The sequence below is a fragment of the Syngnathus scovelli genome, chromosome 21 (genome assembly GCF_024217435.2).
Source record: "Syngnathus scovelli strain Florida chromosome 21, RoL_Ssco_1.2, whole genome shotgun sequence".
Taxonomy (NCBI): domain Eukaryota; kingdom Metazoa; phylum Chordata; class Actinopteri; order Syngnathiformes; family Syngnathidae; genus Syngnathus; species Syngnathus scovelli.
Genome location: NC_090867.1, coordinates 7,370,706 through 7,395,730, shown reverse-complemented (window position 1 = coordinate 7,395,730; position 25,025 = coordinate 7,370,706). Strand labels below are relative to the sequence as shown.

At 46.5% G+C, this 25,025-nt stretch overlaps 5 protein-coding genes across 10 annotated transcripts; 1 reads left to right on the top strand and 4 right to left on the bottom strand.

Annotated features, from left to right (window-relative positions):
* Window positions 1-2,080: 2,080 nt before the first annotated feature.
* Window positions 2,081-6,239, bottom strand: prrt2 (proline-rich transmembrane protein 2). 2 transcript variants are annotated; one of them, XM_049759162.2, is made up of 5 exons: window positions 5,914-6,239; window positions 4,473-4,928; window positions 3,641-3,889; window positions 3,243-3,532; window positions 2,081-3,104 (listed from the first exon to the last, which is right to left on the bottom strand). In XM_049759162.2, the coding sequence occupies exons 3-5, from the start codon at window positions 3,879-3,881 to the stop codon at window positions 2,949-2,951; spliced, it is 687 nt and encodes a 228-aa protein (XP_049615119.1). In that variant the 5' UTR covers window positions 3,882-3,889; window positions 4,473-4,928; window positions 5,914-6,239; the 3' UTR covers window positions 2,081-2,948. The 2 variants fall into 2 exon arrangements, with proteins under 2 accessions (XP_049615119.1, XP_049615118.1); XM_049759161.2 differs by having other exon boundaries at window positions 3,641-3,941; window positions 5,914-6,236.
* A 135-nt stretch (window positions 6,240-6,374) lies between these two features.
* Window positions 6,375-10,543, bottom strand: kif22 (kinesin family member 22). The gene is made up of 13 exons (XM_049759122.2): window positions 10,213-10,543; window positions 9,807-10,001; window positions 9,530-9,657; window positions 9,307-9,458; window positions 9,007-9,216; window positions 8,244-8,616; window positions 7,896-8,019; window positions 7,691-7,766; window positions 7,446-7,620; window positions 7,183-7,268; window positions 6,853-7,053; window positions 6,720-6,779; window positions 6,375-6,641 (listed from the first exon to the last, which is right to left on the bottom strand). The coding sequence occupies exons 2-13, from the start codon at window positions 9,992-9,994 to the stop codon at window positions 6,612-6,614; spliced, it is 1,803 nt and encodes a 600-aa protein (XP_049615079.1). The 5' UTR covers window positions 9,995-10,001; window positions 10,213-10,543; the 3' UTR covers window positions 6,375-6,611.
* A 279-nt stretch (window positions 10,544-10,822) lies between these two features.
* pagr1 (PAXIP1 associated glutamate-rich protein 1) lies at window positions 10,823-12,734 on the top strand. Of its 2 annotated transcripts, none has more exons than XM_049759157.1 (5): window positions 10,823-10,991; window positions 11,426-11,630; window positions 11,717-12,050; window positions 12,128-12,219; window positions 12,380-12,734. In XM_049759157.1, the coding sequence occupies exons 2-5, from the start codon at window positions 11,444-11,446 to the stop codon at window positions 12,613-12,615; spliced, it is 849 nt and encodes a 282-aa protein (XP_049615114.1). In that variant the 5' UTR covers window positions 10,823-10,991; window positions 11,426-11,443; the 3' UTR covers window positions 12,616-12,734. The 2 variants fall into 2 exon arrangements, with proteins under 2 accessions (XP_049615114.1, XP_068505569.1); XM_068649468.1 differs by having other exon boundaries at window positions 10,826-11,048.
* Window positions 12,735-12,929: 195 nt separating this feature from the next.
* LOC125991309 (ceramide synthase) lies at window positions 12,930-18,073 on the bottom strand. 2 transcript variants are annotated; one of them, XM_049759135.2, is made up of 7 exons: window positions 17,638-18,065; window positions 16,409-16,611; window positions 16,263-16,346; window positions 15,965-16,190; window positions 15,616-15,711; window positions 14,869-14,978; window positions 14,356-14,722 (listed from the first exon to the last, which is right to left on the bottom strand). In XM_049759135.2, exons 2-7 carry the CDS (start codon window positions 16,531-16,533, stop codon window positions 14,473-14,475), a joined length of 891 nt encoding a protein of 296 aa, XP_049615092.1. In that variant the 5' UTR covers window positions 16,534-16,611; window positions 17,638-18,065; the 3' UTR covers window positions 14,356-14,472. The 2 variants fall into 2 exon arrangements, with proteins under 2 accessions (XP_049615091.1, XP_049615092.1); XM_049759134.2 differs by having other exon boundaries at window positions 12,930-14,978; window positions 17,638-18,073.
* Window positions 18,074-18,444: 371 nt separating this feature from the next.
* mazb (MYC-associated zinc finger protein b (purine-binding transcription factor)) lies at window positions 18,445-24,611 on the bottom strand. Of its 3 annotated transcripts, none has more exons than XM_049759144.2 (8): window positions 24,435-24,611; window positions 23,462-23,587; window positions 23,147-23,342; window positions 22,762-22,868; window positions 21,327-21,574; window positions 21,184-21,247; window positions 20,724-20,895; window positions 18,445-20,659 (listed from the first exon to the last, which is right to left on the bottom strand). In XM_049759144.2, exons 2-8 carry the CDS (start codon window positions 23,501-23,503, stop codon window positions 20,316-20,318), a joined length of 1,173 nt encoding a protein of 390 aa, XP_049615101.1. In that variant the 5' UTR covers window positions 23,504-23,587; window positions 24,435-24,611; the 3' UTR covers window positions 18,445-20,315. The 3 variants fall into 3 exon arrangements, with proteins under 3 accessions (XP_049615101.1, XP_049615102.1, XP_068505567.1); XM_049759145.2 differs by having other exon boundaries at window positions 23,471-23,587; XM_068649466.1 differs by lacking the exon at window positions 24,435-24,611 and having other exon boundaries at window positions 23,471-24,362.
* Between the last annotated feature and the right edge of the window lie 414 nt (window positions 24,612-25,025).

Sequence of the window (25,025 nt, the reverse complement as noted above, 5' to 3'; positions counted from 1 at the left end):
CTTTGAAAAAATACACAAGTCCTAAAATATTTGGCCTCTATAAAGCAGATTGTGAAAAACAAGTAGCATCCACTTGCATGCATTGTGTCTTTATTATAAATATACTGCATAAGTATAATATTCCAAAGTGACAACTCGTGGTTCATACATGAATCCGAAAAAATCCCACGGCATGCCAGTCACTACAAAGATAATCAGAACAGAAGCCAGCTGCTAATAGGACGGCCGGGTCAACTATTATTCATATCACGATCATTGAGGATTATATCAGCAGAATACACCGCTACAACTCAAGATTACTAGATCAAATATATATGTGGAGGGGAGGGGAGGGGGGGGGGGGGTGTTGGCCTTGACAGGAGGCAGGAGTCGATTGTGTAAGGTCGGTAAGAAGCCAGTTGGTTTGCATCACAGTGACAATGGCAGGTAAAGGAAGGAATACACAACAGAGTGAGAGCAGACCTCACGAGTAGGAGATAGAAATACGCAATTACAGCTCGGCAAAACATGCACAGACCGATTTCACCCAAGCTGAACGTCTACGTGACCGCGTATAGCCGAAAAATAATTTCATGGGGCGTTTGCAATGTAAATGCATCGTTTAAAAAGCTACCTTGTGACCGAGCAGCAGCGCACGCAAGCTACGCTCACGACGTGGATGGCAATCACCCGACACTCCTTTGTTTACAAAGTACACACGCGCGCACACACACACACACTTGTACAAATATTACCAAAAGATTACCTGTGACCGACACAATTTGTATGTTAAAGCGCTCACTGGCCACTTTGTTAGGAACACCCGGATCAACTCAGGACATTCAATACATGTTACTAGCAAGGCACAGATACCAACCCGTTAATTAATTAATTAGTAGTGGTTGTACTAGTTGTCAATTTTGAAACCAAATTGAGTTGTTTTTTGCGCTCAAGTGGATTTGACAAAAAAAGATTGAATCTTTGCTCTTACGGAATGTCCTTGGAATACCGCAGGTGTCCCTAATGTTGTGTCCCGAGCGTGTCCGTTGCTACAGTTTCAATGGTGGAACTCACAGTGCTTCAAAAGGTGGCAGCGTTAAGAAGATTGCGGAATGTTTTGGCCCTGTGATAACAATTGAGACTTTTCTTTTTTTTTTTTTGGCACTTGTGTTCTCTTTTACTTTGCAAGACAAGACTCACGTCATCTCTCCGTGTTATCGTGGCAGTCTCAGAACAGGGTGATGGAGACGTTTTGTCCTCCAGGGTTGAGATGGTGACGGGGCGGGTGGAGTGGAGTGGAGTGGAGTGTCTCCGTGTATCAGAAGGGATTTGACATGCTTGCGAGCGCGTCCTGGGATCGCCGCAGCCGAGATGTCCAATCGACTGCGACTTCGGGGACCAATCAGTTTGTCTCCATCCTCCAACAATAAACTGGCGGACGTTCCCAATCCCTCCCACCTCCCTTTTTTTTTGCATCTTGTCTTCCATGAGCAAAACAGACTTCTCTAAGATCAGAGGGGCTAGAAAATAAGTGGCTGAGTTTGGTTTTAGTCGCACATCCAGGTAACAACTAGATGGTAAAAAACAGGCGGTGCAGGTGCGGGCCGGTCGGGATGCGGCTGCCTTATCCCGTTTCATGGCGGGATGAAACTCAGGTTTTCACATTGACTAAAAGAAGGAAAAGGAAGTGGGTTAGTTGGCCAGCTGTTGCGCAACTGACTGGCGGTTATGACACATGACGAGGGTCACTAGGCTATCGCTCTCATATGGATTTTTTGGCCAATTTAGATATTTGGCAGAGAAGAAGAATCCGATAACGGATTAATCGGCCAATTATTTGAAAAATATTTAAAGAAAAAAATATTTGGGGGGGCAGGGTCACTTATGACAAAGTTTACAACATTACACAAACATTGCATTCAAACATTTCCCCCCCAAAAAAATTGAAGTGGCTTGGGTATGGAGTTAATTAATCTCCAGGCACCACCACCAAAGGGTTGCTCTGTGATTCCGACCCCTTTTACAAAGATAAAATCTAATTTTAATTTGGATGCAAATACGCGCCAGTCCCGATTCATTGAATGAACCGCGGATTCACAGATGTGTTATGAGAATCCCTTTATTAGCCAGATACAAGAACATACATCATAAGTCGGGTGGTACAAGGGGGATAACAGGTAAGGAATGAACCGCCGACTACACAACACTACACTACACACACACACACACACACACACCTCGGTAGCATGCAGTCGTTTGGTTGCAGGAGGTAGAAAAAGATGTCAAATGAAGACGACGACGGAATTAAACAGTGATGGAAACGGGAAGTCAAGGTAATATATCGCTAAGATGGAAGTTCTTAAAACGGAGTACAGTGAATATATATATATATATTTATATAATATATAAATATTTTGGTCAAATTATTAAAATAATATTGAATCAGCTACGTTTTTTTTTTTGGTCTTTTGTGTAATACGGATCGTTTCTGTACTTGATGTGATAGTGGTGCCATTAAAATGTGGATCAAGCCAGTTAAGTGCCTTCTTAATGGGGGCTATTTATCACGACAATCTGTGTTCGGGGAAGGTAAGTACCTTCTTTGGAACGGCATATAAAAAGACCATTGCAAGGAAATGGCTTGCAGGGGCTTCAATGCCAAATGACCGGGTCAATAATCATACAAAGAGTTATGACATGGAACTATTAACACAGATTAAGAAATGAGGAAGGACTATGTCAACAAAAAAAAAGGATGGAAACAAGACAAAGATTGCATCACACTGAGTGGATAATGATAATTGTTTTGCTCATTTGTTAGAGTGGATCGCTGTGGAATAAACCATTTGAGTTCAAGGGGGGTTAACTTTTTCCCCCTTCTAAATATATTTTTTGGTTCTCATGTGAAAAGGTTTATAGTAGTGGATTGGCACAAAGAAGTTGAAAGGATGGGAGAAGAGATGGAAAAGTTAAAGGTCAGATTTGGGACACTCACTGGCGAGGTTGACAATGCAGGCGATGATAATGAACGTCCCTCCCACTAGCGACACCATGGACAGCATCTTGGCCACGCGGCCCAGACGCACGGCGCCGTCCAGGTTTCCTTGCTCCAGGCTGTTCTTGGACTGGGAGGGAGGAGACAGCGGGTTAGTCATCTGCCAATGTAGACCACTTTTCCTCCACCGGTTGCCAAATTATAATGGATAAGGTGGCTCATGTTCATATGCTTTGATTGGGTGCCAAATGAAAGGACAAAGTCTCACCATGATGGAGTAGACAAAGCCCACGATGTTGATGGGCCACACGGGGCAGAAGCAGGCCAGCACGGAGAGCAGGAGGTAGTCCTTCACTTTGGTGCGGTCCAAGGGGGGGTTGGTGGCGATGCTGGAGTGACGAGACAGCGAGGGCCTGGGCGAGAAGGCCGTGTAGGCGATGGAGCCCGCCCGGCTGCCTTTCCGAGTCTTGGCGTGGTGCGGGTACGAGATGGAGTGCTGGCGCCGAGGAGGTGACGAGACCACAGGGGAGGCGCCGTCGCTGGCGAGGGCCCCATTACCTAAGGGACAAAAAATTGCCTTGCTTTGGATTACGGAAACACAATCCGCCCACACACAAAGGTTTGAAAATTTGCATTCAAATTTGCCCCATTCCCATCACCACTCACTGCTCCTGAGTTTGTCGTTAATGACGATGACCAGCTCGCCTTTGGACTTGCTGCGTGGGGGTCCGGCGCCAGCCGGACTGCTGCTGCTGTCGACATCGCCACCGCACGGGAGCTGCTCGCCCACGCCGAGGGAGGGGCAGGGCATGGCCACAGACACTTGGCTCAGCTCGGGCTCCTCCTGGTCCAGCAGGGACGGTCGGTCCTCTCCCGGCCAGGCGGAAGGAGATGACGCGGGCATCATGTTGACAGCTGTGAGGATTTATAAAAATAAAAAAATAAAAACAAGAGGCAGATGGCGTACCTAAGAGAACAGAACAGAGGTGGAAACCAGCAAAAAATCAGTGATTAGATAAATTTGCAATGACCAGGGTCTAGTTTATTTATGTCTAAGGCCTGGCTTTTTTCTTTTTTTCCATTAAGAATTCACACATTTTCTCCACAATGCTTTGCTGAAGAGGTTGAAGCAGATGATTACGCACAAATTAAAAATAATATCGCCATGACGACAAATGGTGAGATACAAACAAGCCAGTAGAACACACACGCACTGTATATACACAACAGAGTGCATGTGATAAAAGCAGCCACGCAGGTGTGCACACAACAACATATGTGTACACACACGCATACACACTAAAGGACAAAGCCGTGATGGGGGCTGGGAGAGGGGAGCGGGACAATGGACCAATCCTCACTAATTAGTTCGCTGCTTTTAATACACTACCACGGAAAAAAATAAGGTAAAAATAAAGGGGGGGTTCCCCGCATCGTCATCCTCACCCGTCTCAATATACACAAAATGTGCCTAGTCAGGGAAAACCAAGAAACTGACCTTTTGTTGGTATTCCGTCGTTTTGTCGTCAACACGATAGCGGGGAGATGGATATTGGCATCGCACGTAATTTATCCAAGAATGAAATGAAGAGAAACGTTGATGTTTGTGTGTTTGCTCATTTGAGCAGAGGGCATCCGTGTGTGAGGATGAAGACAGGGAGGAGGAGGAGGAGGATGCTTGCTTGTTGGGCTTGGATGAGGGAGGGAGGGGCTCCAGCATGCAGGGGCAGGCCAAAGAGACGGATGAGGAGGGGGGGGAGGCACACGTGAGAGCAGACGATGTGCTATTGTTTATCGATAACATTCATTGTGCCTATCGATCCGTGTCAGACAAACACAGGGATCGGACCATTTTAATCATTTTTGGGGAGGACAGTGTCAAATGAGATTCGCCGGTAATAGTGTCTTCCATCTTGCCGTTGCTAGGGAGGATACGTTGGATTTCCCCATCCACCTGTCCAAGCATCATATTACAAAAGAGAAAAGGATCAAGAGAAGACAGATGGAAAGAGAGAAAAATAGAGAAAAGGGGAGCAAACATTAAAAAAAAAAGGAGACACTCCTCATCCAAAAGAACTATGCAGTTGGTAAATTAGCTCACACTGAAAAATATAAACCACAATAATTTCTTATTTCATCTGAGACACCCAGTCTTTTTAACACCTAGTTAAATGACATAACTCAAATTTGTACATCAAAATGAATGAACAATAAAATAAAGGGGGAAATCGTTTCTAGGCTAGAAAAACAAGCAACCAACTACTTATAAATGGGTAGTGAACGTGCCTCATACAAAAATACATCACAAGGAAGGTCGTTGTCACATTTGAAGCAGTTGTGTAAGGATGCATCCCATTTACTTCACGTCAAGAATACAAAAACAACATAGGACGTGCTGGGATTAAAAAAAAATAAGTTAGTGCGCCGTCTTGTGGCGTAAAAGGGTAACTACATCAGCAGCACTCGTACGTCAACAAAGCTTTTAAATTGTTACGTAATGGCAATTCCATTATTTAGCAGTCGGGGGATTACTTAGGCGCCAATATCATATACGTTTGTTGTGCTTGAAAAAAAGGAAAGCAGAAAAATAAAATAGCCCACGTTATGTTTATCCAGTTCAAATATTAATTGCATTTTATTTACATGGACTTGGTCACCTGAAAGACACATTTTCAAACTATTGCTACAAAAAACTTTTATTTGAAATGAAAGTCGTTTTTCGTGTTAATGTTTTATCTAATTACTGAAAGGTTGCTAAAAAAAAACAAAAGCGGAGATAGCATTTCTGCTTAACATACATTTGGTATTTGTATCACCTACTCGTCAGGAACAAACAGCTTGTTTGGTTTTTATGTCTTTTTTTTGTCATAATTAAAAGTATTGTGTTAGTTTGGTATTTTTAAACAAGGCAGAAAGAAATTGAAACATATCAAACTTACCTTTGGGCTATTAAGTCAGTCCAATAAGCTTAGTCTCATTTCAGCTTAGTCGCATTGCTCACTTTTTTCCTGCTTCCCTCTTGGTCGAAAAGGATTGAGCTACTAGATTCCTGGAGATAACTTCAAAATACAAATAATATTTTAATTGCAACAAACAGTTTGACTTCATGCTTTGTTTGCCCTCCGACGAGTTGGGTCAGGCGCGTTTGGAAGTTTACTCCAAGAGTGGATGCGTATAGAGAAAAAGAGTGCGTTCCATAAACGGCCAGAGAAACAGTGCGCGCCCGGCGGATGTTTCCGAGCGCGCCCGAACTTTACCATCACTACGAGACTGTCAAGAAGCTCCAGAAACAGCAAGAAATAAAGGGATAATTTTAAATAATTCTAAACTTCATGACAAAGGTTATAAATACTTCCAAACAGAGATTTTAGGTTTTTGTTTTTTAATAATTACATTTACAAAAAATGTCACCCAAAAAATATGACATTTCTTGTTGGGGCAAACTGAGATGGGAGGGGGAAAAAAAGGCAACAATTTCATTTTCAAAAAAGGCTGCAGGCAATATGTTCAAAAAAGGATGTCCGGTAACAGCCTTCCAGGTGCAATGCAAGTTGCTTCAAAACAATATTTACAGAGTCACATTTCAATACATTAATGGATATTACAATCCAACCTCCTCCTAAAAAAATGAAGGTGATCACTTTCCCATCTCACTCAAAAGGTTTGCCTGAAAATAGAAAGAGCAAAATATGAATCTGAGCTCACGACAACAGGTCAGAACAGCATACAAAAGTTGTTTACTTGCCTTCAAGAAGGTGGAAAATCTTTTTTCGGTCATCCCCTCCACTTGAGAGAGCTCTTCCAACTGCGTGAAGATGGCCCGACATTACGAGTAGGACGGACAACAAAGCAGTGGAGGCTTCACGTCTCGTACGTACCTTGGAGAAAACGCCGTGGAGCTCCCTCCAGCCCAGGATGAGTTTAGCCTTCTTATCGCCGATCTGCTGCAGACCTTTCAGCTCCTTAAGGGAGCCCGTGTTGAGGATCTGGAGGATCTTGTGCCTGGCCTGGTCCACGACCGATTTGTCCAACTGGGATTCCCAACTATTCACCATTGCGTTCTCTTTGGCGCCCGGAAGCTGAGACAAAACACACAAATGCAACACTCGGTCTAATGGCTTCCACCGTGTCCACAACTATCAGAAATTAAAACAGGGTACTGATCAATAATTCATCTGAAACGACATTTTCCCAGGCGGGACGCTGACCTCAGCGTGAGGCGGAAGCGTGACGGCCACTTTTCTCTTGACACAGACTGACTGCTTCCTGACGGTAAGCGGCTGCGGCTGGCACACTGCAAAAGTGGAAAATCGAAAATGAGGGTGACCTGGCGGCCGCACCGCCATGAATAATCCAAATTGATTCTATTTTAGCAGCGACTGCTCAGAGAAGTGAGTAACAGCGTGAGGTCCACTTGCTCAATTGAAGCACATTTTCTCCGCCACCCAGCGCTTCCATCACGACGACTTACGGTGATCCTGCAGCGGGCGGACCACGGCTCGCTGCAAGTTGCCTTTCATGACGTTGACCTGTTTTTCTTGCAGGGGCGCCGTGCTGCTCCTGAAGATGGGCTCCTGACCGGAACCTGACTTCACCTTAGCCAGCTGAGCGAGGAGCACGCCCTTTCTCTCAGAGTCTCTCTGCTCCTGTTTGGGGATGAAGGCGAGTTACCTGGGTTTGTTTTGTTTGCGAGCCACATCCTTCAAACATACTGACCCTGTCTTGGTTCTCGTAGCACATCACCCGCTTCTCCAGAGCAAGCAGCCTTTCTACGAGTGACGGTTCTGACAGACTGAGTGTGCACAAGCAGAAGACATCAACACGTAGTTTGACTGAGATGATTGATTTTTGCTACCCAGAGCTCAACAACACACAAATGAATTGACAAGCCAGTGCTCAGCGGGTGCGAGCGTTCTCGCACCTGCAAAGTTGAGTCGATGGCGAGGTGGAGGCCTCCTGCTTAGTTTTCTTCTCAACCCTCCGCTTCTTTTTATGAGGCTCTGTGCCAGGCCGCCCGGCACCGAGATCCTCTCCGGTCTGTTTCGCTGGAGAGAAAGACAGCCCAAAAAAAGGTGGGGGAGCAGTTTAGTATGCAGGGTACAAAACAAGAGCGACACTATGTCTGGAAATATGCCACTGCATGATTTCAGGCCGCATTGCAGTGCCAGAAGTCAAGCATGACGGCATCATTTCCAAATTGAGACATGGAAGCGAATGAGATGATTTTCAGACTTGTAAAGTGTAAAAAAAAAATAAAACCCATGCATACTTTCTTGGGTGAAGGGCCTGTTGACGATGAGCTTGGACTTGGCCGCAAAGTTGAGCGCGCTGACCGTATCGAAGCAATGCTCGTACTCGGGGGCGATGTTGACGATCATGAGCGAGTGCGCCGAGCCGCCCAGGGAGTCCTGGAGCAGGCGAGTCAATTTGCTGTCCCTGTAAGGCACGCGCACCGAGGCGCCCGACTTGAGCGAGTCCACCACTTTGCTAAGAGTGAAGAGCGACAGGTTGATGGCGCCGCTTTCTTTGAGGCGGATGCCCCGGTTGCCCGTGCGCCGGTTGTCCTCTGAGCCAGCCAGGTCCACCAGGTAGAGTTTGCCCGTTTGTTGGCGGCGGGGGAGGCAGTGCTCGGTGCGCACCACCTTAATGAACAAAAATAAATGATTGGCCAAACAGAAAGGCAAGTAAAGGAACAAGGACAATTAATACACACACATAGCAGACACCCGCTTGTACCTCTCCCAGAAAGTCCCAGAAAGCCCAGCAGTTGCTAGTGAGAGCATCATGAGAGGGTTGATTTTAGCACCAGCTACCAAATCCTGGCCTACTGCACAAAGGCCACGACCTGCTTAAGTGCTTTTTCAAGGTTCGCATAGGTTTTCTTCCAAGGTCTACATCGATAAAATTGTAATAGATGATCTGAAAAATAACTCTTTACAAAATTCCCCTTAGCTTGGACACCTTGTTTTCATTCACGCCACCCAAAAGGAGATTCAAAGAATGGCAAAATAGCCAAGTGGTTCCGCTCAAACCTTTATGAGGAGGACAGCGTGGCTGCGACTGGAGCGCTCGTTGACTTTGGTGGAGGCCGTGGTACGCTTGAGGTTGGCCGGCACAAAATGCCGTTCAAAGTCCGAGAAGGACGAGATTATTGTGTGCGTGAGGCCCGGGATGAGGATGTTTTTGTCTTTGTCCTCCCGGATGGGCAAGTCCTGGGAGTTTGGCGACATAAGATCCAGCACCTGAATAGTGGAGACAGAAGGCAGCAATATTTTTGAATGGATCTGGAAATATGAGGGTCAATGTAATATACTGTGGAACTCCAACCATACCTTCTCATTGTAAATTTCTAAATACGACATTCCAATGGAGTAGTCCCAACCCTCGTCCTCATCCTGAGCACTGACCAGATTGTAGACTTCTCCAACAGCACGAGGAATCATGCCAGGCTGAGCTGAACTTCCCAACATGGTGTGCGTCTTGCCTTTGGATGAGAAGAAAAAAAAACAGTTCACAATCTCTAACACAGCCCTTAAAATGGGTAAGGGAACATACCGGCTCCTGTTGGCCCGTAGGCAAAGACACTAACATTCTGGCCCTTTGTAATGTAGGGCAGAATTGGCTTTACGGATGACAGGAAGACCTCCTCTTGTGTCGATTTCTCTCCATGGAACACATCAAAACTTCAAGACAAAGCGCATCATTTTAAAACAGATAAAGGTGTCAAGAATACACGGACACATTTTTATTTCTCATTGTAGTAGCTCAGAGACCCCTGCTAGCTGATTTGTGTTTAATATAAGGTTTTGATCAATGACAGATGGATACTTACTGGTATTTGAGCGTTTCTGTTGCATTCCTCCAGTTTACAATCTCCAGGTTCTGAGAGTCCAGGCCTTTCACACAAGGTCCCGTGTCTCGCTCGTCTTGTTTGTCCATAAATGGTCGTAGACGAACTGCAACCTTCACCTGGGTGGTTTTCTTGCGTCCGCGGTCGGAGACAGACACGCGCTGGGCCATGTTTTGACTTCAGGATGATAAATGCAAAGAGGGCAAATTAGTTATGAGGTAAAGAAATATTAATAAAAAACGTCGTGCTACAGCTTTTTATTTATTTTTATTATTTTTAAGAAAATGCTCGGCTTTTACCTAGCGTCTAACCGCTAACCCACAAGAGGCGAACGCCACGTAGTATGGGGTGATTCCAAAGGATATATGAAAACGTATCAATCCCTTACCGATGTTCTCTACAGAATCCAAGAAAGGACGCCTTTAATAATGTCTTAAATGGCGTCCTGAAGTCGAATTCAGCAACATTGTATATGCCACGCTTTAACAATGGCGAACAGGAAACCCAAACTAGCTAACGGAAATATTTTCAAATCAGGGCCGAAACGATAATCAGCCAATCGAAACGCTGGACAAAGGAGCTACGACGAGAGGCCAATCAGAGGCCGCTAAATACTCGCCTCCATAAAAACAAAATGAGCTCAAAAGAATTATAAACAATAATAAAAATAAAATATACTGCTTCACATTCATTTACATTCAAATTAATTGTGGGCGAAATATATTCTGGCCAAGGTACGCCATACAGGAAGTGGCGCCGGATGTAGATTTACAAATGCCGAATGGTGCGCACTTTCGTAATAAACTGCCACACGAAATATCCGTCCCACACCAGATTTAGTTACACCACTGTCTGGGAAAAGACACCTATTTATTTATATTTTATAGGCAAATTCTAATTTGTGGATATTAATAAAAAAAAAAACTGTGGTTATGTATGGGATTCCGTAAAAACGAACCCCCGCCGCACTTTCGCCACAGCGCCGGCTAATCCACATGCTTGTCAAGTCTGCGCTCGTGTAAAAGTCAGCGGGTTATTCTGTCCAAAATGGCGCTTTGTTTACGTATGTGTATTGTAGTGTAGTTACAATAATGATATTTGCCAATGTCATTCGTCGTCGGAGATAACTTCATCTAAACTTGCAGCAACGGCATCACCTAGCTTTCGGTAATGACGAGCCAGCGCGCTAACGTTTGTCCTGCATCACTTCCCATTCAAAACGTGGTATTTGCCTGGAAGTTTCTTTGTATCAATGCAATTTGCTTATGTAGTCGCTCTCCGCTTGTGTATATGTTAAATGCACGAGGTTCTTCCCGAACCTTTCCCTATTTTGTCTCACTGTTTTGCATACGCCTTTACCAAATGTTCCTGCAAAGGTCATTACATTCATTCACTGACATCTATTTCAAATCTAATTTAATAGTCTTCTAAACTGTCGTTTTACTCACCCCACATCTAGATCAACAAATTAAAAAGTAGTGGGCTGGATGGAGGCCAACCATTACGTGTTTTTCTGTGTTTTTAATGTCCCTAAGTCCTATGAAGCTGCGTAGATGCATAAAACACCTGTAGTTTACTTTTTTTTTTTTTCTATTGCTTAGAATTTACCTTATTGAAGAATGCAGGCTGAGGCCCCAGGTGTGGCCCTACGTGAGGGCATCCAGGCTCTCTGTGTCCAAGAAGCAGAGAGTAAAAACGAAGCATGCAAACAGGAGGAAGGCACGAAACAGGATGCCGAGATGATCGCTGCACCGGTGGAGGACGCTGTGACCATGGATGACAAAGGTCAAGAAAGTGAGGCAAATGGTATGATAGTTCCTGCGACGAAATTGCATTTAGAACAACACCCACACAACGTTGAAATGTGTGTTAAGTTAATTTCACCTCCCCAGACCAAGACACAGACAAGCTGGAAGGAGAGGAACACACAAACGCACCTCAGTCGGTGGCAGCGGTGGAGGACGAAGAGGGAACGCAGGTGGCAGAGAAGGACGGCGAATGGGAACTGGTGTACAGCGATGAGGAAATGGAGGACCCCAAGAACTGGATGCCGCCTCCTGCCGAGATCAAGAGACTCTATGAGCTCCTGGCCAAGGGCGAGATGCTGGAGCTCAACTTTGAGCCCCTTCCCCGGAGGCCGCCCACGCCCGAACGCCCCCTTTCGCCCAAAAGGGATGAGGAGGAAGATGAGGCTGAGGAGAGAGAGAAGAAAGAGAGGGATCTCAAGTTAGTATCATTCAGGGCTATTTTAGTTTTCAGGGATTATGGATTGACCGTGTTTTTGTTTTGTTTTTTTCCCTCAGGCCACCAAGTCCAACTGAGTTTGACTTTAATGAGGAGCACCAATTGCAAGGCACCCCGAAAAGTTCTTTCATTAATAGACGTAGGACACCAGGTGAGCACTCCATCCAAATTTTATTATCTATGGAAAGCGTTTAGAGTAGAATAGTCAAAAAGTTTTCCATGAAGCTTCAACGCTGGAAGGACTACATGGAAAGCTGAAATTCTATTTTGGGTTGCATTGTTGGTTAACTTTGAACCTTGGCCCCGCGCAGGGTCGTCAGCTCGCTCGTCCGTGAAAAGGGAGGCCAGGATGGACAAAGTGCTGTCGGACATGAAGCGCCACCGCAAAATCGAGGAGCACATCATGCGCACGGGCCGAGATCTCTTCAAGAACGACAAGAAGATGGAGGCAGCGTTGTCGCCCAACAGCCAGAAGGAGCGAGACAAGGAACGGGAGCGAGACAGCAACCCCAATACCATCTTCTCACCTAGGCAGAGGAGATACTGAACACGATTGTTCCTGTACATTTTCCGAGGCGCTTTTTCATTTTTTTTTTTCTTTTTAATGTTACAAGCTTTGTATGTTTTCTATGTTTTTGTATGATGGCAATAAACATGCTAACCTGAGACGACTTACAACTGGGTGTGTTGTTGACCAAGTTAATCATGTGGATAATCAATCAACAGAAAAAAAGAAATATTTAAAGCACTGCAGCAATCACAAATGGTGGCGCAATGTGTAGACACAAATACTCACAAGCATGTATTCTTTCGGCAGGGGTGTGCAGACAATTAATAGGAACAAATAAATACAACACGTGAGACAATCAGGACAGAGAAGTATATTTCCGATTAAGTTTGAGTAACATTACGGCCTTCACATCAGGCTCCGAAGCATCGAGTATAATACGGATGCATAAATATGCATTCAGAACCACAAACCAAATAAATAAATAAATACATACTTACAAATAAATAACAAGCATTTGGTGGAATATACGGTACGTTCGGGTTGAGCTGGGGCTGAAGGGAGGGGTGGGTAATGTGTTCGACATGCCCGGTTAGTATTCCAGATGTTTTGGCACGCATTTCTCTCCTTTTATATATTATTATATATATATTTTTTAGCCATGACCCATTTCCAAGGGAGTGCAGCTGCAGCTTTAAAACCAACACATTAAAGTGACGAAGCCAGCCGGTCTGTTTAAAAAAAAAAAAAAAACAACAACAACAAGGTTCATAGAACCTGCGGTGCAATTTGCACAATGTAAAAAGTCTCAAAATAAATACATAAATTAAAAACACTGAACTGGATACATGTTTGTTTTTGTGACTCCGGGCTGCGTGTCAATTACGAGGGAATGTTTCCCCACAATACTGTTCCCCCTTCAAAGCGCAACATGGCGGGGGTCCCTTAATAATGCCTTTTGGCAATATTAAAAATGACCATGCGCGAGATATTTTGGCCAACTGAACAAACATTTTCGTTTTAGCTCAGCAACTCCAGCGCTTTCAAAGTGTGCCCTGTTGCATTTGCCATCATCGGAATGACGTCGTATCTACACGTAGCTGCGCGAGGGATCGGGGCTCCTTTGTGTAAACCGACGGAGGTGAGGTGTCCTTGATCAACACTAAATGAAAACATAATTTTTTGGGAAAAACGGAACACTGCCCTAACACTGACATGGAAATCGGCGCTATGTACACCCGTCACATTTGTCCCCGTGTCCTCTTGAGGATGAAAATCAAACAAAGAGCAAAAGAAGTGTGGAAAAAAGGGGGATAAGGCAGCAGAATGCAGTCCTACGAGATGATCTCCCAGTCTGTGGGTTTGCTCGTACAAGTTAGAGTGACAGTGACTACATAGAGGATACAGAGAAACACTAAGAAGCCGGAATTTCCTTTTTTTTTTGTCGTCTCGGTTGCTATAACTGCCGTCCGTCTACAGCAAATGTTCTAACATACACTATAATACATTCCTACGGACCTGCTCTTCCCGCGAGGTCACGATTTGATCTACATGAAGGAAAAAGGTGGCCTATGCTTTTGCTATACATCCAGGCTAAATCCTCTCAGGTCAGTGCGTGTTCCTTCCTGTCACAGTGCCCTGATGACATCATCAGAGTGCGACGGCACTCTTATGTTTACGCCTACAAAGTGAGAGGCTGAAGTGCTTGAAGGCCAGCAAAGCCGACGTTCCCGGCGGTTGCTGCGAGCGGCCTGCAAAGACTCCAGCGCTATTTGAGGACATCGTCTGTAGCCTTTTAACCTTCGCTGCTGTGCTACTTGTCTCCCCACCCCGTGACATTGGTACATTCGCCTCTCTCCCCCCCCCCCTCCCGCCACGCCCGCCCCCTGACTCCTCTCAGTGGGTGGCCAAGTCGGGCTCGGCGGAGGGCACTCGGAAGCCGTTGGCCGGCTGGGCCGCCGCCGCGCCGCCGTCCGTGGTGGCCGCGCGCCGTCTCTGGGAGCGGGAGGTGCCCATGAAGAGTCGCAGGGCGCCCCGACAAATGAGATAGAACCAATAGAGCTGCGGCGCCATGAGCAGGGCGGCCCCGAGGTTAGTGTGCCAGGGCACCGACAGGGGGACCAAGTGGAACGGAATGGAGGCGTACCTGCACCCCGACAAAAGGAAAGACACCAAGGGACGGGTTGATTAAACGCAAACGGCAGCCCCGCCCCCTCCCCTTTTTCCGCCGCACATGAGAGACTCCCAAGCTGAGCGTTAAGAGAAGAGAGGCGGGAGGAAGAAAAGACGTACCTTCCGTAGGCGTAGTAGAGGTAAGGGAAGAGGAGGACTCGACAGATGAAAAAAGTGATCAGCATAAGAGCCCCGTTCACTTTGTGCAGGAGTGTGTGTTGCTGTTTGTACTGAAAGAAGGGAAACAAGAGAGGGCGGAGAGACAAAGAAAGAGACAAAGAGAAGCCAGCAGTTTGCCATGAGTGGACTTTGGCTTGGCCTCCCCCCCCATTCCCCCTGCATCGAGCGAGAGGGCCTATAGCCGCTAACGTCACGGCTTTTTGAGCTTATCAAACTAGCGCAGAGACAGCTGACAGCCCGAACAAACGCAGAGGGGGTGGGCGGGTGCGGGGTTAGGGTGGCGTGTGCAATGTTTGCTCAAGCAAAGGGCGTTACCAAGTGATGTTTGGAAGGGCCGCTCGTGTTAAGGGACGGTTAACATATGCGGGTTGCATGCTGAGGATAAGCAGGGACGGGGCGCCGCCCGGATGGGATAAAGAGAAGGCGGGCGACGACATTGGCAAAAGCAGAGGGGGTTTAACGAGAAAGACACGTTTCCACCAAATCCTGTTCTCCTTCGTATGGGTCAGAAAAGGCGAACAGGAAGGGTCGCATAATGTGAAAATGATCGCTTCCCAATTGGAATTGAATGAAAAGGCATCTATGCCCTTCACGTAGCGTCCTTGGTGGTGGAAACGTGGCTCTCTAGCGCCACGTGCGTCCTTTTGGCACGGCACCATTGCAGGGGCTTGGCGAGCGTCCACCTACCTGGATGAGAATTTTTCCTAAGCAGACCGACGGAGTGCTGAGCTCGGCCATGAACATGATGCCCTGGAAATAATCTCCCTTTCCTTGACGCACGAACTAGAAGGGGGGGGCGAAACGGACAGAAAGTCATCAGCGGGCCAGAAAACAATTACACCTTACAGAGTGCACCGCTTAGAATTATGCGGCACTGTTGGCAGGAGTCACCAGCTGACAAAAATTTATGGCGGCTTAGCTGCTGCAGAATTTACCATGTGAAAATCTAAATACAATTCTCAGCATGTAAACGATATAAACGCACCACGGAGCGTTCAATTTAGCATCTAACGCACGGAGGAGAAAGGGCGGTTACCACAGAAACGGGGAAGCAGACGGTAACCATGACGACGTGGTGTAACACCATGAGGAACTCGCGGCGCAGGTAGCTAGTCAGCGCCGACGCCACGTGCTGGGGGGCGGCCGAGGCCTCCTCGTGCCCTTTGACCCTCAGCTTGTACCAGTAGCACATGAACATGGCGTAGATGTCGTACACGAAGTAGGGGACGGCAAACATGATGTAACTGCTGGTCAGCCAGTGCCTGAGGGGTGCAAGAAATGATTTGGCTTGTGACCTGCACCAAACAATATTGCAATACAACAAACGGACTCACTGATCCTCGATGATGTCATCGCAGGAAGAAGCGATTATGTAGCCGGCTGAAGAAGCCATGACCGCCTGAATCGACGACACCAACCTAGGAGACAACCGGCGTGAAATCAAATGCTGACCCAGGAAAAAACGTCAATATTTCCCAACCTTGCCGACACGATGACGGCGTCGCCTTCGCTCCATCGCAGCGCCGGGATGGACTTGAGGCACTGCTTGGACAGAAGGAAGAGGCCCGGAAAGAAGACGGAGCCAGCAGCGAGGATGGTCAGCATGGTCCCACGCCGTCTGTCTGAGAGGCAAAAAGTTGGGAGGGCAATCTGGTCCTGGAGATTTGTTGCTCTTTCTCCTCCCTGCAAGAGGTCAAAGAGCGACAACAATCAGCCTGTATCGATCGTACCGAGTCCAACAGTGTTGAAAACAATTTACGCGTTATGATGGCCATGATTAAAAAGCTCATGATCAAATTCCTACAACAACTCAAAGACAAACTGAAAGTCAATCGGTGAAGTGATGTCATCAGCATCGCCGCATTCTGATGACAGTAAGACCTATTGTCCCATTTATTGAGCCGGGTTCCAAGTGGTTTCGCTTCCAGCTGACTCATTAAAAAGTTGACATCCATTAGTCACATGCACATTGCATCACAGAAATTGTGCTGAAAATTCCTGGCAGCATCATCTTGGACTATGGATCCGAGACTTGTTACAGCAAAGGTTGATTATTCAAATTTGACAGCATTATATCTGTATTTTATGTTGACTGTAGGTATCAGTAAGGTAAGTAAAGTATCAATTAACCCTATATGAACAATGTGCATGTAATTCGTGTGGAAATTATTTATTTCAAAATTATGTATTTACCTTCACCTAACTCGGCAAGCTACATACAAAGAACAATTAAATGATCTACCATTTGATGGTAGAAGCTACATAACTTATTTGAGCATACACTTTATATTTGCATTTTTGTTTGGGATTTTTTTCATCCAAAGTGTCAAATAAGTGCCTAATTTTATAAACAATGCAACAGTGCAGGTCATTTGTGTTAACAATGACGCTAAACACGACAGCTAACATTAGCCAATGTCAACCAACGAGTCCCCGCCGGCTAAACATGCTTCTTACTTTACAAGTGGGATTTTTTTCATAAGGAATAAAAACGAGGTTACACCAGAGACGAGGGTATTAACGTCTTAAAAGTATGGAAAATATGTTTTGTTACACACGGTGGCGACACTTTACTTGACATGTTATTTGTTTGTAGCAGTTAGCACTAGCCGCCGCCGAGCTAACCCGTCGCCGCTAGCAGGCAGGAGTTCAGTGCACATGTCTCGAGCGGGGAGGGAGGAAACGGGTCAAAATAAGACGGATATTTACACAGAGGCTTTGGTGGCGTCCAGTCAGCGGCCGCTTGAAACTCGCGTCCGGCGGAGTAAAGCTAGAGTGGTCCCGGGGGTCTCCGCCGCGACGATCCACATGTTTTGTGCGGCCACTTGGATGCCTGCAGGGTTAGCAGCTAGCCAGCCAGCTAACAGCTAGCTTGCAGCAAGTTCGATCGAAATCAGCAGCAAGCTCACTCGCTCGCACAAGTATGGACGCATTCAGCGATCAATTTATATAAACGTCTAAGCAAAACGCACAAAAATAAAATCTTTGGGAGGCGATTGTCAGTCGTCGAAGGAGCGGTCCGGTGCCCGTGTCATTGCATCTGTTGTGTGTGTCGGTGTGTGTGTATGTGTGTGTCTCGCTCTCTTGCTGCTGTTGACTCAACAGTCAGCGGACTGCTGCGCCAGCTACTTGCTAACAGCAGCATCGAGTCATGACGAGGTTTTGCAACACTCGCTGTCTCCCCTACTGCATTTCATCTTCTCCCCATGCATCCACCTCTCATGAATCAGAACCTTGCATGGAGCCACACTCGATTCTGCTCCGTGGATGTTTTTTGCACGGGTGTCAAAAGTACTTATCGGATTCAAGACTTAATCAGCGGTCCAAATGTTGTTCCCCAATCCTAACTCATTGCTTTTCAAAAATATTGCATTTTTATTTCCCCTGGCAAGGAGATTAAAACCGAGATTAAGGCAAGATTACGAGCTGGTTAAGAAAATTCCTGGATTAAAGCATATTAAACACAAATGCTTATATTTACCGATTTTTGTTAGCGAACAGATGAAAACAACACAGTGCATGTTTACCCATTTTACTTGAAATTTGTCCAAATTACAAAACAAGAACATGATCTCTACCTCATCTACAAAATAACCGAAATTGTATGACTGTAATAAGCATCTTTTCTCCCCTTGTTTTTGCACTAATCTTTTGGACATGCATACTGTTGAGAAATATAAAAATATAAATATAAATACATCCCATTAATATTCTTAATGAATCCCATGACTATGATCTGATCATCATAAAATGCAGTTGAGTATGATAAGGCATTAAGATTTATCACAAGAGCCGTACAGATTTCTAGAGGTATTTTTTTTCTCTTAGTGTAAATGTAAAATTATTGTTTAGTACATGACAACTTTCCTCAACAAGAAGGAAGGAAGAACACAGTTTAAACACAACGCAAAAGCAATCAACGTCAAGGTCACATTCACTCAAAACTGAAAAAGTACAAAAGCAGAAATTGTTGTTTGTCAACTTGCTGTGGCGCTTCTTGACTTGACTTAAAGCCCTTTCTCCACGACACCGGCGAGATCCACGTCAAATGATAAAATGTTAGGTGCTATACATACTAAATCTAATGGCTAACATTTACTCGTTGGATTGGCAGGTAGACAAAATAATAACAGGAAAAAAAGAAGAAAAAAAAAGACTATGGCAATAACAGTTACAATCAAACAGATGGCCAACAAGGTTCATTTTTCAAAACAAAATCAACATGTAAATATTATTGTTTACAACCTTAGTGAAAGCACTCAAAGTTCATTTTGCGCTGAGAAGCCGATTCAGATTGCTTTCATGCAAAAGGTTCTTTTTTTTCTTTTCTTACAAGTGCAAGAGTCGCAGTATCAAAAGCTGAAGTGTTGATTCAAAGTCATCTTTTTTGTTTTTGTTTTTTCTTGGCGCGACCCAGAGAGGAAGACTTTAGCGCAAGAAAACTCATTTTCATCCTCACAAACCAAACGACGACAGTGAGAGCTCCAAAGTCGTTTTCGAAAAATGATTCCAAATTTCCTCACAGGAACCGCATCTCGTTTTTCGTTGAACATCACAACTGATCCCGCGTCAGGTTGGATCAACTTTTGGAGGTTTCACTGCAGGCGCTTACAAACTGCACTTGGTTGCCGCGGCGTTACGCAAACTTGCCCAAAGCAACACACCAGGAAGTAGCAAAAATATTTTTTTCTCTCCATTTTCTGCATGCTGTTTCCAGTTACTCCTAAGTGCAGTGCGAAAGAGCCCGCGCGTTGCTCTACGGCGCCCTCTGTACTCTGTACCGAGAAGTACACCGTCTACAATGCCATACCGCTAATTACTAAACTAATGTAACCACTTTAGTATAAAGATTTGTTGTTAAAACTCCGAACAAACAAGCTAACATGCTAAAGAAGCCCTGCCTCGTCCACACAAACACACAACTTCCCTTCTAGTTTAGTTTTTTTTTCCTCAGTGTGCTAATTCTCATTCTTAACACAAGCACTAAATAGTTTGAGTCAGTGAGCTGAAAAAAAAAATCTAAGAAGAAAAAAAAAAGAGGTAAGATCTGCGCTGGTGTGAGTTAAACAGAGCAGCCAATGCTAAAGGTGAGGGCGAGAGAGGAGAAGTTCTTGTAATTACAGCGACGGACGCGCAGGAGAGCAAAGTTGTCATCAGTCGAGCTGGATGCGAGGATCAAGGATGCTGGCTCGTGTAATTTTTTATTTCAAACAACCTGCCACTGTTTAAAATTATTATTAGACATCCAAGCTCGTCTGAAATGCAAATGTGTCGAAATGCAACGTGTTTCTGATGCTCCAACTTTGTAAACGGATTAGCGTGGACGCATCACTTCTCTTACCTTGCCCTCGTTTGATTTCAAGGACTTGAAGTAATTGCCGCCGTCGCTAACTCTGCGACTGCGGCGCCGCAATGCTCGAGCAGTCCGTGACCAGCAGGTCCACCACCGTGCCGCCCGTGACGTAGACGGTGGGCGCCGTCACCATGTTGCTGAGGGAAATGGAGCTGCTGGAGGCCACGTTGGAGGTGGCGGGGCTCTGGGTGCTCTGGCTGCTGCTGTGGGTGCCCATGTGGCCCTGGAGCTGGGTGGGCGTCTTGCAGTGGACGCCGCATAGATGGCAGACCAGCACGCCGCCGGACCCCGCGCCGCCGAACCCTCCGGGGCTGTCCTTCCATTCCTGGCCGTGGTGCTTTTGAGCGTGGACGCGCAGGTAGGTCAGCGTGGTGAAGCCTGAGAAGGAAAAGAGCGCCAAATGACATCCGACACGACAAAGTCTTGCTTAGCGTGGACTTACTGCGGTTGCACAGATGGCAGACGTGGTGCTGCGACTGGTTGTGCACCCTCATGTGATCCGTGATGTAAGCGGCCGACAGGAGCTTGCCGCAGATGTGGCACGGGACCTTTTCCTCGTGCCGAATCATGTGCGCGCGTAAGCGGTCCTTGGTGGCAAAACTGGACTCGCACGTCTGGGTCGGACAAAGAAACGAAAAAGGAACGTGGAATGTCTATAATGTGACCAATTATTTGAAAAATCATAATTGCTCTACTAAAGAAATACCAATGGAATTATCAAAGCAGAATATTTGGCAATTTTGACCTTTAGCACAAATTTTTCCATTTCCGGTATTTTCATCTTTATGATATGGATGCTTTATGACCTATTATGACTTTCAGTTCACAGCTGAGTACTGTACGTCTCTTAATATTGCGATTTTCCACCAATCCCTGGTAGATCTGAATCCTAGAGAACATACCGGACATTTGAAGGGCCGCTCCGAGGAGTGCACCTGTCGCACGTGACTGTTGAGATGGTCAGGTCTTGAGATAAAAAGAAAGGGGGGAAAACACTTGATCACATCCATTTTGATCTCTCTCAGACGGCGGCCATGTTCCTCACCTGGAGAAGGCTTTGCTGCAGTGGGGGCAGATGTAAGGCTTCTCCACGCCGCCCTGGTGCGAGCGCACGTGGTGACTCATGCGGTCCTTCCTCTTGAAGCGCTGCTGGCAGATGGGACAGGAGAAGGGCTTCTCGTCCGAGTGGGACAGGCGGTGGCGGTTGAGGTGGTAAACGTCGCGGAAGGCTTTGCCGCACGTCTCGCACGCGTGGTTCTTCCTCACCGGCGTGGGGTTCTGATTGGCCGGCCGCTGAGGGGAAAGGCGCGTAAAAAGATGCCATCAAGAGTTCAGAGGGGAAAACAATAAACAAGTCAGAATATTGAAATCATGCAAAAACACCCATGTTTAGTTTTGATTAACAAACAGGCAAATGTGGAATGGAGGCAACTGTTGAACATCTTTCATCCAAAACGCTTCCTCAATTTTAAATTCCTTCAAATCCATTTTCAAAACCAGATTGGTTTCAAAATTTAGAACTGAAGTAGCATTTTGAATGAAACGTCTTCAAAAGTCCAGTTGTCTCCGATCAACTTTTGCGCATTTCCAAAATCTGCATTCCTTGGATTCATATTAAAAGTTCCTCGTTGCATTAATATTTAGTCCGAACGTTAAGAGCGCTTCTTTTTTTTGTTTGCGGAGAACATGCAGGGGAGCGTGGTGGTGACTGCTGGCACGTTTCTTAAACTTGGCTACGGGGATGGAGTGGCTTTATGGTCCCTCGTTCCTTCACGATGACTTGTAAAGTGGATCCAAAAAGTCTACACACCCCTGTTGACATTAAAAGATATGTGACTACTACTAAATAGGGAAAAAAAAAAGAAAATACTTTATCAAGGGGAAGAAAAAATGTGGTTATTGAGTTTAAAAAAGTTCTACTTCATACTCACGGTGGAAAAAGCTTTGCAAAGATTTAGCTTCCCGTTTTAAAGCTGCCATTTGCGCAGGGGGGGGGTGTGAAGGCTTTTGCTATCCACCGCCGTCAACCGCAACACACGGGGGGAGGTTTTCAGGTGACAGCGCGAGGGCCCAAGTCGACCATCCCCGTGGCTCGCGGTTCAAGAAACAACATGCTTTGAAGGTTCGGGGTCAACAACAGCCATCCTGGCCTGACCCACCTGTACTGTCGCCCCTGTGGCCATGACGACAGCAGCAGGAGGCGGAGCATGGGGGTTAACACTAGCCATTACGTCGGGCATGGCAACCCCTTCACCATCCTGACTACCCAGATGCGGCTGCTGGGCACCCGTCAGCACGCCGGCAGGGGCGAGAAGGGGGAGGGCGGAGAGGTGCAGCAGGGTGAGGGGCACTCCGGCGGTCCTCTCCGCCCTCCCTCCAGCCCCCACCGCCATCACCGACGGGACCACCGTGAGCACCTGGCCAGCGGCTCCCTCCTGCACCCCCTGCGCCTGCTCCCTGGCCCTGTCCTTCATGCGTACCCCTGTGTGGACCGATTGGTGCCGCCGAAGGTTGTAGTTGTTCTTGAACTGCTTGTTGCAGATGGCACAGATGTGCGGCACGCGGCCTGGCCGGGACATGGGCTTCACTGCGCCGAGGGAAAAAAAAAAAAAGACTGTCAAGAACTTCTCCAATAAAAGACCCCGGTTTACTAAAACCACTAGCTTACTAAAACTATTGGTATGTTTTTAATTTATTCATATTATTGGAGACACAGGTGCAGAGGAAAAAAAGTATTTTAATTTTTTTTTTAGGGGCGGGGGGCTTAATAATACGTGTTATTCACAGGATTTTACGATAGTAGTAATCGTGACGGTGGTGGTTTATGTGAAGTGATGAAGTCAGGAAACAGATGCATTGGTGTACCTAATGAAGTGGCAGCAGGGTGTGGATCAGCTCCATGGACCTCGATGGGCATGGGCTCCTCTTTGAGCGCGGTGGTGTCCACGGTGGAGGGAGGCTGAGCTATGTGCTCGGTGGGTGGGGTTTGGGAAGAGCTCGTGTGGACCGACATGAGCTCCGATTGGAGGCCCCCCTCCACTTGGTTTTGGGTGGGAGCATTCTGGAGAGACAAGAAGCCATCATCACCAAAAGTGCACACTACTCGCCACTGCAGCATTGCTGATAGTTGCTGCCACTGAGTCCAATTAAGAATAACAACAAGAAAAGAGAGGTTCTCACCAAGCCTACCTGGAAGAGGAAATTGCTCCACGCAGCATCCATTTTGCACCACTGAGATGGAGATTATAAAATCAGCTCCTGGTTGAGATCGAGGAGGGCAGCTTTCGCATGGTTTTGGGGTCGGCCCTCGAAAAAGAAATGACCACACCCAACGTTGAAAAACTGAATAAAGCAACGGTGGGTCTCAACCAAAAAACGGTGAAGAGAAAAGTGGTGATGTCAAGGGGGGCGGCATGATGCGGTGAAACCAAATGGGCGCAACAGTGGACGCACGTAGGCCGGGTAGCACCGAGATGCCTTTCGCCCTGCAGATTCGGATATTTGACTTGGATTAATTCACCGAGAATCAGGCCACCGCTAAAAGAAAAAAAATCACATTAGCTCGACTTCCCTTATAAGCCCACGTCGAAATTTCACAAGACTACACGTACAAGCCATCGTGCGTGAAATAAAAGTATTTTTTTTGGGTGCAACACGGGGTTATAAGACACGTTATCTGTCAGCCCGTCAAGACATGCTTTGTTTTAATGAGTCAATCTCTGTTTTCCCAGCTCGTCCGTTAGGCCACTCGGGTGTTTGTCGAAGCCTCGCTATCGGAGTCAAGCCGTGGCCCGAGCGAGCGGCGCTCTCGCCGGGCCGCGGCCCGTCGCCCCACCTCGGCCGCTCAGCCGCGAGGATGTCATCTTTCTTTTTTTATCGCCCGCTCTCCCTCCGCCCTCCCTGTGTCTTTCTTCCTTTTCTTTTTTAATTCCTCGTTCTTCTCCCCCTCCTCTCCTTTTCTCGCACCGCTATGGCCCACTCGTTCTTTAAAGGGATAGGGCTTCCTCTTCGGAGCAACCCCCTCTCTCACTTCCGTCTCCCGCGGCCTCGAGTCCGGTCGGTCCTCCCCGTCCTCCCCGTCCTCGCGGTCCTCCTCCCCCACCCTTCCTTCCTTCTTTGCCCGGGCGTGTCGGCTCACACAAAATGCACTCACGGTTTGTTGTTGTCCTCCAAATCAGCTGGATGAGACCGTACGTCGAAATAAGACGGTTTCCCCCCGCGTCTCGGAACCAGCACCGCCGCCACGACTTTTTTGGTTGTTGTTTTGTTTTTTTCATCAACGACCGAGCCTCGGACCCGTCTTAAAGGGCGGTGCGCAGCGATCCTCCCCGTCGGCCCGCAATAATGATGTCAGAGTCGCATATAGCGCAATGGAGAAAAGGCGCAGGAACTGTGTCGTATTTGGATTGTCTACATTACAACAAGCGATTTGTTTGCTATCTGATCATGAAATTAAATGTGGTTGTTAGTAAGGTCCGGTAAAACATCGTTTCTCTCTTTTTTTTGCACAAGCTACATTTTGGAAACATGTGTCTTGCAACAGGCATCAGTCAAAATGATGTGTAGTACGTGTATTTTATTGGCAATGTATTTATAAATAAAAAACTAATAGAGCACAACTATGTAGTTCCTACTATGGTTACTTCACTGCAGGGTTAAAATCTGAGCCAAATTAAATCTACAGTGTATTTTACATAGATATTATTTCCTGTCACTAATTATCAAGCTTTTACATCAGAAACCC